Below are 11,043 nucleotides of genomic sequence, written 5' to 3'. Positions count from 1 at the left end.
CTGAAGATACTAGATTAGCCACAGAGCGGGTGGCTTTGGACGTACGGGAGCAGCAACTTCAGGCAGAGGCCTTTCAGCTCATGTTGAGCTTGAACGCATCTAATGAGGTAATGAGGAGGAGACATCAGAAAACTCAGTCCCGTTTACCTCAGATTTATGATCCTCGGAATCTCTTTGCTACACCCGGGGTCGGCCCAAGTAACCCGCCAGGTGCAAATCAGTTTATGACATCCGGAGCGGGAGGCCCAGTCCAGCCTCCGGTGACGGCGCCTCTTCACGGCAATATGGCACCGCCCCATTACATACCAATACCACAGGGTCACTTCTCCAACCCCATGGAGAACTTAATCGCAGCATCAGCACGTTTGGCGGCTCTCCCAGTAGATGGTGATGATCCGACAGCGGTGGAAACCCGAAGGATCAGGGAACTTGTCCAAACAGCCTTGGCTCAGCAAGAGACCTACTCCTACAGCCGAGATAGGATTCACTCAACTCCTCCGCCCTGTTAGCTCTGCCTCGTCAAAACCGGAGCCCGAGTTATAGTAGACACATGGAGTCAGAGGCCTTGTCAAGTAGCGCTCAGCGCCGGAACCAGCCCGGCGGGTATAACCCGGTTCAGGATCGGATACGTCAGGAGGACGAGCGGGCGGCTCAGCTAGCGGCTTGGCTAGCAGCCCAACAGGACTCACCGGCTTACCCGACGACTTCCGTTGAGGCGGGTGTTGCTACTAGAATCGGAGGAGTTCCTTGTCTAGTACCGGCTCTACGTAATGTACATCTGCCCAAGGATTTCAAGGGACCTCGAAAGGTGCCGAATTATACGGCCGATTTACAGCCTGGGGCATGGATTGAAAGTTACGAGATGGCCATGGAGCTGCTGGAGGTTAGTGATGAAGCGATGGCTAAATACTTCACCATGATGTTGGACGGAACGGCCCGTTCTTGGTTAAAGGGTTTGCCACCCAATTCCATTAGTTCATGGGTGGAGCTAAAGGCCCGTTTCATCCAGAACTTCAAGGACACTTGCAAGCAGTCTATGTCGATTGTGGACCTGACAAATTGTAAGCAGGAGGAAGGTGAATCTACGACTCATTGGGTGCGCCGGGTCAAAGATATAATACATTCGTCTGACAAGATGGATGCCGGCTCAGCAGTTCTCAAGCTGGAGAAGAATTGCCGCTTTGAGCCTCTGAGACAGAAACTGGGGCGCCTTAAGCGTGATTGCAACGATATGGGGACGCTGATGGCGGCTTTAGTCAAGTATGCTGATTCTGATAGTACCAAGGATCCCACGTCTGATGAGGAAAAGACAGGGAAGGGAAAGAAGAACGGTAATGGAAAGGGTCAGCAACATAACCCGGCGAGTCAAGGAGGCAATAAGCGTAAGGCAGACGGTAACCCGGAATTTGTGGCCAAAGCATAGGGTAACAATCAGAAGCGCAAAGGAAAGCCACCCCCTTGGTTTGGCGGGTCAGGTCTGTCTCTTGAGCAACTACTCAATGAGCCCTGCCCGAAACACGGCACCCGGGAACAACCAGCGACTCATTTATGGAAGGATTGCGCAATCATGAAGGCTTTCAAGAATTCTAATACGTTTGATGGCAATCAAGGCCCAGGCGGCGGCTCAGGAGCTGGCGGCTTTCATGGCCCGGGCGGCGGTTCAGGATCTGGTTTTCAGGGAAGCCAGGGTGGTTATAATCAATAGCAGTCTGGTCAAGGAGGTCAGCAGCAGCAGCAGTCGGGTTATCAGAGCCATCCAAAACAGCTAAACAGTGGGCAGTATCACGTGTTCACCACAAGTTTGTGTAAACGTGATCAGAAAGTTCATAGGAGGGCGGTGAATTCTGTTGAGCCGGCAGTCCCTCGTTACTTGAGGTGGTCAGAATAGCCTATTGTCTGGAGCAGGGAGGATCACCCTCCCCGGGTTGATAATCCGGGTCAACTAGCCCTAGTAGTGGCACCGCAGGTTGGTGGTTATAAATTTACTAAGGTGCTCATGGATGGAGGTACCAGCATCAACATCCTCTATTACGAGACCTTTCGGCGCATGGGCTTAACTGACAAGAATTTAAAGACTTCCAATACCGTATTCCATGGAGTGGTGCCTGGTAAGTCGGCGTATCCTGTGGGTAAGATTGAGCTAGAGGTGGCCTTTGGAGACGAGCATGATTCTAGGGCGGAAAAGTTAACTTTTGAAGTGGTAAAAATCAAGAGTCCATATCACGCTTTGTTCGGGCGGCCGGCTTATGCCAAGTTCATGGCGCGGCCGTGTTATGTTTATTTATAGCTCAAGATGCTGGGTTACAAGGGTACCATCACTATGCATGGAAGCCGAAAGGTGGCCCTGGAATGCGAAGAAGGCGATGCGGCTTATGCCGAGTCTATCTGTGCAGCAGAGGAGCTCAAATTTTATCAAGATAACGTTGACCCGGCGGATATGACCTCCCTCAAGAAGCCGACTACGGAGCATGACCCGGCCATGAAGTTTAAATCGGCTGCAGAGACTAAGCTTGTTGATTTTACTCCGGGCGATTCGTCTAAGCAATTCAGCATCAGTGCCAACTTGGATCCTAAATAGGAAAGCGCGCTCATCGAGTTCATCCGTGCGAACCGGGACATCTTTGCATGGAAGCCTTCTGACATGCCGGGTGTATCGAGAGGACTCGCTGAGCACACTCTTAATATTGATCCGAAGTATAAGCCGGTCAGGCAGTTTCTGCAGCGATTCAATGAGGAGCGACGAAAAGCTATAGGAGAAGAGGTCACCCGGCTCTTGGCGGCTGGGTTCATTGTCAAAGTTTTTCACCCAGAGTGGTTGGCTAACCCGGTGCTCGTGCTCAAGAAAAACGGCACCTGGCGGATGTGTGTGGATTACACGGACTTAAATAAGGCTTGTCCAGCTGATCCTTTCGCTCTCCCCCGTATTGATGAAATCATTGATGCTACGGCGGGTTGTGCGCGTTTGAGCTTTTTGGATGCTTACTCTGGTTATCATCAGATCAAGATGGCAGTTAAGGACCAGGAGAAGACAGCTTTCATCACTCCGTTTGGAGCCTTCTGCTATGTGTCTATGCCTTTTGGGCTCAAGAGTGCCCAGGCGACTTATCAACGGTGTGTACAGAATTGTCTCCACAATCAGATTGGGCACAATGTTCATGCTTATGTGGATGACATAGTGGTGAAATCCAGAGAGGCGGAAACCTTGATATCTGATCTTAGAGAAACCTTTGACAATCTCCGGGTTTACAAAATGATGCTTAACTCGGAGAAGTGTGTATTTGGTGTGCCTGCAGGCAAGCTTTTGGGATTCTTGGTCTCAAACAGGGGCATCGAGGCTAATCCGGAGAAGATTAAGGCAATCACTTCTTTGGCTAAACCGGCATGTATCAATGATGTTCAGCGATTGGCGGGTCGTGTTGCCGCTTTAAGCCGGTTCATAAGCCGGTTAGGTGAGAAGGCCCTACCGCTGTACCAACTGATGAAGAAGGCAGACACCTTTGTCTGGAGTAATGCTGCTAATGCTGCTTTTGAGGATTTGAAGAGGCAGTTATCTGAGCCGCCAGTTCTTGCAGCTCCCATTGACAAAGAGCCTTTGCTGTTATATGTGGCCGCTAATTCACGAGCCGTCAGTGTGGCAATCATGGTAGAGCGCAAGGAGGCTGGTAAGGAACATCCGGTTCAACGACCGGTTTATTATGTCAGTGAGGTACTCATCGAGTCAAAACAAAGATATCCTCATTGGCAGAAACTTGTTTACGGGGTGTTCATGGCAAGCCGGAAGCTGAAGCAATACTTCCAAGGTCACCCTATCACTGTAGTAAGTTCTGCCCCATTGGGAGACATTGTTCAGAACAGAGAGGCTACAGGACAAGTCGCCAAGTGGGCCATCGAGCTCGGGCCTCATGGTCTGAAGTACGTACCATGCACTGCCATTAAGTTTCCAGCTTTGGTGGATTTCATCAATGACTAGACAGAGCTACAGGCACCTGAGGAGAAACCCGATAACACTTATTGGACTATTCACTTTGATGGGTCTAGACAGTTGGAAGGCTCGGGGGCTGGAGTCGTGTTAACTTCCCCCCGAGGTGACAAATTTTGTTATGTGCTCCGGCTTATGTTTCCTTGTACTAACAATGCAGCTGAGTACGAGGCCCTACTCCATGGTCTCCGGATGGCCAAGGAGATGAATTTGAGCCGGGTAAGATGCTTGGGAGACTCAGACCTTGTGGCTCAACAGGTGTCAGGCAAGTGGGACTCTAAAGATCCCCTTATGGTGGCTTACCATCGTGAAGTCAATGCTGTGGCTGGACATTTCAAGGGTTATGTGGTGGAACACATTGATCGAAGGAAGAATGAGGCGGCTGATGCCTTAAGCCAGCTGGGGTCTCAGCGTAAGCCGGTGCCGCCTAACACCTTTCTTGATGTTTTGCATAATCCTTCTGTTAAGTTACCTACAGAGGAAGATCTGGCAATACCAGACCCGGAGGCACAGCTGGTGGCAGCTCTCCATGTTATCCCGGATTGGACAGTGCCTTATTTGGCTTACATGACCCGTGGAGAGTTGCCTGAAGATGAGACCTTGGCAAGACAAATCGCCCGGCGGTCCAAGTCCATGACAATTGTCAATGGCGAGTTACATCACTGCAGCGTCACTGGAGCATTTCAACGTTGCGTGTCACCTACAGAGGGTCAGGAGATCCTTCGTGAGATTCATGAAGGCGATTGTGGTCATCACGCCGGCTCAAAATCTCTTGTGGCCAAAGCTTTCCGTCATGGGTTTTATTGGCTGACGGCTCATGCTGATGCAGAAGACCTGGTCAGTAAATGTGACGGATGTCAGAAATTCGCACGACGAGCCCATGTGCCGGCTCAAGAATTGAGGATGATTCCAATTACTTGGCCGTTTGTAGTCTGGGGGCTTGATATGGTCAGGCCTTTCAAAAGGTCTAAGGATAAAAAGACGCACCTCTTGGTGGCGGTTGACAAGTTCACAAAGTGGGTGGAGGCGGAGCCAGTCAGTAAGTGTGATGCAGCCACGGCGGTCCAGTTTATGAAAAAGGTGATTTTTCGCTTTGGTTTTCCACACAACATTATAACTGATAATGGCACTAACCTCTCCAAAGGAGATATGGAAGAGTTCTGTCAACGAGAGCATATCCGGCTTGACGTTTCAGCTGTGGCTCACCCTCAATCCAATGGTCAAGCACAACAAGCTAATCAAGAAATCTTGAGGGGTATCAAGCCCCGGGTCTTGGTCCCCTTGCAGCGGACGCCGGGTTGTTGGGTGGAGGAGTTACCTTCTGTACTTTGGAGCATCAATACTACACCTAACAGATCTACGGGTTACACGCCTTTCTTTATGGTGTATGGAGCAGAGGCGGTCCTGCCAAGTGACATCCGTCATGACTCACCCCGTGTGGCGGCTTATGTTGACGAAGACAATGAAAAAGCTCGGCAAGACGCACTTGACCCGTTGGATGAAGAGCGAGACTTGGCAATAGCCCGCTCGGCGATTTACCAGCAAGACCTGCGCCGCTACCACAGCCGCCGGGTTAGGCCCAGAACCTTTCAGGAAGGCGACTTAGTGCTCCGACTCATCCAGGATCAATCTGACATGCACAAGCTATCCCCTCCTTGGGAAGGACCCTTTGTGGTCAGGAAGAATCTGAACAACGGATCATACTACCTTATCGACGTTCGGGAGCGCAAAGACTCACGTAAGTCGGAGGAGGAGACCCGTCGGCCGTGGAATATCGCTCATCTTCGGCCTTATTATACTTGAGCCATCGGCTCTAATGTGTATATACTTATACTATGTATATTACATAAAGCAATAAAGCAGGACCTCTGTCCTTTTTTCCACTCCCAAAAAAGGTTTATGTGTTTTCTTTGTCAGGTGGTGGAGATAACCAAGGAGAAGCGGATCATATCTGAATCTGGCTTTCCTTTGGTCCGACTTATGATCATATCTGAATCTAGCCATGATCACTTGGGGGCTTACTGTTCAAACATAGGTTGTATTCGAACCAAAGAGAACATAGCTGTCGATACCCACTTGATCGGCATACTGCCAAACCCACTTGGGGGCTTCTTGATCATATTTGAATCATAGCTTAACCCCTTTGGGTCTGACGTGGATTGTATTCGAATCAGCGTCATTAAACAACTCTTATGGTCACTTGGGGGCTTCCTGTTCAAACATAGGTCGTATTCGAACCAAAGAGAACATAGCTGTCGATACCCACTTGATCGACATCGCCACAGCCACTGGGGGCTAACAGATCGTATCCGAATCTTAGCTCAATCCCTTTGGAACGGTTCACTGATCGTATTCGAATCAGAAACCCTTGAATTTTGTTCATCATATTTTGCAAGTATCAACATTGGGTATCTTGCGACTCTCTTGAAAATACAATGGAATACATTGCAATCCTCCAGGATTAATATTGGTTACATCAGGTTGTTAAGTACCAGGTGAACTTTTATGTGCCAATTTTCAGGAGTTAAACTTACCCTCAGGGGTTGGCTTATATAAGCCGGAAAAGCAGCCGTAAGCATCACATGGCAATGCAAGACATTTCTGCAAAGGACATAACAGATTCATATAAACTACAAAGTGCATAGTGACGGCGGCTTATGCAAGTATTAAGGGCCATAAGCATGCGCAAAGGCATAGCAAAACTCAAAGTATTTTCTACTCTGTTACAAGACTCCCCGAGTCTGAATGATGCGGCATTGTTTTTCTACAACGACATAAGCAGGTGGCGCCTGGCAATCTACTCTTGGGGTTGACTTGAAGCCTCTGGGTTATCCTTCTCCGCCTCTCCGCCGGCTGCTTTGTACTGGAAGGATGATGAGGCCCAGTCAATGCCACTCAAGGCCTCAAACTCAGCTTCATCATCTATTAAACCGGTTGGGTCGACTTCAGGGGCAAAGGTGTGCCTACGGATTGGAGGGATCAAGTTGACATCGTCATAATGCGGCGTGGGGATTCTCCGATTCTCCTTGTCATAACCCGGCTGACACTTGGTGAGGTCAGTGTCATTTCCAATTTGAGTGGCCACATGGCGTATATCCCTCACGCAGGTGGTGAAATCCTTTTCATCAAATGGAGTGCCATCCTCCTTTAAACTTGGATACCCAAGAGCGATGTCGGCCGGGTCTAGCTCTGGTAACCAGGCTTTGGCCCGACTCAAAGCGGATATTGCTCCGGCTCTTGCTTGGGCCCGTCTCAACTCTTGAATCCACTGAGGAAGTACAGCAAGCCGTTGTAACACATCTTGCAAGAGGTGGGGCACATCATTTGATAAGGCTACAATGGCCAAGGCACGTTGTGACCCAATGTACAGTTTCTCTACTAGAGTATACACCGCCTTCAATTTGATCAGCATATTCTACTTGAGGTTTGTGCTCCCGGGGCCTGTATTGGTAAGTATAAGGTAAACCTCAGGTAACAATTGAAGGAATATTTACAATATTTAATGCTTGCTTAAGATAACTTACCAAAGATCGCTGAGACCATCCGAGATATCTGGCGTTGTAAGCCGGTCAGTTCGGCTGTTGCATTTGCCAGCGACGCCTCTGGTGTCTCGGCCCGGGTCACCAGTTCGGCCTTTTCGTTAGTCCAAATTTTCTTCTCCGACTCAAAATTTTTCTTCAGCTTCTCTTGTTCAGAGACGCTGAATTCAAATTTGGAGTTGGCCTTTTGAATTTCAATCTCCTAGGCTGCCAGGCGGTTCTTTAGGTCAGCAATCTCCGATTCAAATTGATTTATGGTGGCCTGCATTGCACCGGATAGTAGTAAAGATTACGGTAAATAATATTAAGTCCCAAGCACTTTGCAAGCAAAGATACTCGACACTTGGGGGCTAATGTATACCGAAGCTTTCTAAATTATTAAGCCGGTCCTGGATATTAAGTCCCAAATACTTTGCAAGCAAAGATACTTGGCACTTGGGGGCTAATGTGTATCGCAAGTTAAAGGTATTGTGTTACATCCGGTTTAAATATTTTTTCTTTAAGCCGGGCAAGCAGCTCTAACAATTTTTCTAAGTCTACAGCATATTTATTCATAAGCAATAGACTTGGGGGATGGTACAGTAAGTATGATTGAAAGTAAGGAAGCATAAGTCATACCTTAGATTTTTGCTGTATTTGCTTCACCATGTCAATTCCCAGGTCACGGTTGCTTTGCACCTAGTTGATATAGCCCGAGACGATCTCTCCAATACTCAAATGAGTATAGTCGGTGATATCCATCTTGGCCTTACGGCATTCTAGCAACTCCTCTTTAGCCGAGCATTTGGCAAGGACGGTGGGCCTGGCCGGCTCAACGAATTGAGCCTTGAGAAATTCCACTTCTGGGTCAGCCGTTTTGACTGGGCTAGGTGCCTCCGGGTTAACAGAACCATCAAGAATATCTTCAGCAGGCGGGTCAGAAGTTGGTGCTGCAATGTCTTGAGCCGGCTCAGGCGGCGGTTGATGTGTGGAAGAGTCGGGAGCAGCTATACCCTGTTCCGGTTCAGTCACCACAGGGGTTTGGGCCGGTTTATCCTTCTTGGTTTTCTTCCTGGGCTTAACCTGCACGCTGTGGGCAAAGCAGAGAAATAAGTAAAGAAACATGAAGAAAGAAAAACATAAGGTGAATAAATTGATATTACCCAGGGGCAGTCTTAAAAGCTGGCATGTTTGATTGCATGGACTCGCCGGATGAAGGAGAGGTATCCTGGTAATTGGAGTCAGAGGAATTGAGAGGTTGACGGATTAGACCCACCAAAGGTAAAAAGGGTATAAGTTGGAGATAACCTCAGTCCGACGCTTCCGGGTTGTGTCAGGCAAGCCGGAGGATAGCTCTGCATCCTTGCTGGTCCGGGTCTGCCTCCGGTTTTCAAATTGCTGTTGCTTCAAAAGAAAGTCAGGATCTTGGTAAGCCAAAGGGTGTGAAAATCTTACTTTCCGGGTTACTCTTCGAATTTTCTGACGCGGCCGAAGCTCGGAGTCGGAGGAGATTATAGTTACCTCTTCCTCGACCGGTTGGCTGTTGCCCGTGTCTTCCTGAAAGAAGGTTAATATCAGTAAGGTAGTGATAAAGGAGAAAGGGAAATTAAAAAGTTACCTCTTCCTCATTATCATCAGAATCATCAAGCTGAAACAGCTCAGAAGCGCTTGGCTTCCTTTTCCTTGAAGTGGTGGGCTTGGCGGTTTTCCTTTCGGCTCTCTTGGCCGCCCTGGCTTTCTTGGCCGCCTCATGATCATATTGGATTTTCCAGAAGTTATCATTTGACTGTAAAAGGTTATAAAGGGTTATGCGTAAGAATACAGTATAACATGATAAAAAATAACCCAACGGCTGGAAACTTACTGCAGGGGCCGGGTTCTTCTTGCAAAAAGGTAGTAAGCCGAAAGCGTTACTATTCACTATGCCCTCTTTCAACAAAGACTGAGTTGTAGCTTCCACTACGTCATCTGGTAAGTCGTCGGGACTATGACGCTGAGGGTCATCTTTCTCGCCTGAATAATTACACATTAAGCCGGGGCGGCGGCTTAACAGAATTATTCTCCAAGCAACCCAGACTCGGACTAGGTCAATGCCATCTAAGCCGTTCCCTAAAAGAGCTTTAATCTTCTTGATCTTGGGGGTGAGTGGCAGACGTTCAATAGCAGTCAACTTATCCGGCAGCGGGTGAGTAGGTTCAAGGCGCAATGCACGGAAGCCGGGAGCGGGTTTTCACCAGCCGGAGAAGTATCTTGGCAGTAGAACCATGTCTGGTTCCAGTCCTTTGGATGACTCGGCAATTCAGCATAAGGGAACAGGCAGTCTCTCCGCCTTTGAATCGATATGCCACCAAGCTCTAGACTGGGCCCGTTGGCCCGCTCATTCTGCCGGTTCAAATAGAACAATTCCCTGAACAAAAGTAGGCTGGGTTCTTCTCCAAGGTAGACCTCACAGAAAACTTGGAAGTTGCAGATATTTGACACGGAATTGGGCCCGATGTCTTGAGGTCTTAAGTCAAAGAAGTGCAAAACATCTCTAAAGAATTTTAAACCGGGAGGAGCAAATCCCTGGCTCATGTGATCGGTAAAAATGATCACCTCCCCTTCCTTGGGTTGAGGTTTCTCTTCAGACGGGTCAGGAGCACGATAAGACATGACATCCTTCTTGGGCAGATGGCCAGACTTTACAAACTCGGACAGTTTGCTCTCTGTAACAATGGATGGGACCCAGTTGCAGGTAACCGGAGGTTTAACAGCTTTGGGTGCCATTGGGTAAATTGAAGCCTACAACAAGATAAAGGAAATTTTCCGGTTTATTATAACCCGGAGAATAAACATTATTGGGTTATTTAAGATGGTAGCTTAAGAAGGGGCCTAATGACATACAGGTAACTATGTGATAATGTTTAACAGCTGCAGGTATTAAAGATGATTAAGGTTTTCTTAAGTCGCCAGAGGCAAGCGGTGCTGACAGCCGGTATTATCTTAAACCGGTTAGACGGACTACTATGGCTGAAACAGAGTCAACAGACACAGTTTTTGGCTAAGTGTGGAGCAAACAGGTTTCACAAATTGCAATTATTATTTTGGATCAAACGATGCTCTGGAAAGGAAAAATTTCTAGACCTAAAACAGTACAAGGAAGTTCATATACTCAAGGAGGGCTTACAAAACAAGGAAATGAGATCTGTTTTCATACAGAATAAGCACACAACATCCTCCGCAGCAGTTCTATGTGGTTTTTACGATCTGAACAAGGTATTAGAGGTAAGAACTAATGGAGGTTGCGTCAGGCGACGATGAACGTCGACGAACTCAAGACAGTACTAATGCAGATCTGAGAAAGGGGGGAAAGAGAACTCACCGATGTGGAAGAACTGCGGAGGGTTGCCGTTGTTCTCTGGTTAAAAAACAGGGTGATGCAGCGGCCTGAGTCGGTGAAGACGAGGTTTTCGACGGTGGCGGCGGCGGAGCTCGAGCGGCAGAAGAGGGAGTGCGAGGAAGAAGACGACCGGAGGAAATGAAAAAGACCTAGGTCGCGCCTATTTA

The 11,043-nt window shown here is 48.4% G+C and overlaps 1 protein-coding gene across 1 annotated transcript; it reads right to left on the bottom strand.

Moving 5' to 3' along the window:
• Positions 1 to 8,275: 8,275 nt before the first annotated feature.
• LOC147984444 (uncharacterized) lies at positions 8,276 to 9,526 on the bottom strand. Its single transcript, XM_087541102.1, has 4 exons — positions 9,362 to 9,526; positions 9,116 to 9,283; positions 8,806 to 9,054; positions 8,276 to 8,725 (listed from the first exon to the last, which is right to left on the bottom strand). The coding sequence occupies exons 1-4, from the start codon at positions 9,524 to 9,526 to the stop codon at positions 8,657 to 8,659; spliced, it is 651 nt and encodes a 216-aa protein (XP_087397228.1). The 3' UTR covers positions 8,276 to 8,656.
• Between the last annotated feature and the right edge of the window lie 1,517 nt (positions 9,527 to 11,043).

The sequence above is a fragment of the Triticum urartu genome, chromosome 2A (genome assembly GCF_056163025.1).
Source record: "Triticum urartu cultivar PI428250 chromosome 2A, HENAU_Tu73, whole genome shotgun sequence".
Classification (NCBI taxonomy): domain Eukaryota; kingdom Viridiplantae; phylum Streptophyta; class Magnoliopsida; order Poales; family Poaceae; genus Triticum; species Triticum urartu.
Note: the sequence above shows the minus strand (reverse complement) of the source record. Positions and strands in the feature narration are given on the sequence as shown.

What these genes read in the sequence shown, in the direction of transcription:
- LOC147984444 (XM_087541102.1), bottom strand. Translation starts at nt 9,526, where the DNA reads ATGTGTAATTATTCAGGCGAGAAAGATGACCCTCAGCGTCATAGTCCC. An exon ending in CTGATGATAATGAGGAAGAG is followed by an intron (nt 9,055 to 9,115) that starts GTAACTTTTTAA and finishes ACCTTCTTTCAG; the next exon opens with GAAGACACGGGCAACAGCCA. An exon ending in CCCGGAAGCGTCGGACTGAG is followed by an intron (nt 8,726 to 8,805) that starts GTTATCTCCAAC and finishes TCCAATTACCAG; the next exon opens with GATACCTCTCCTTCATCCGG.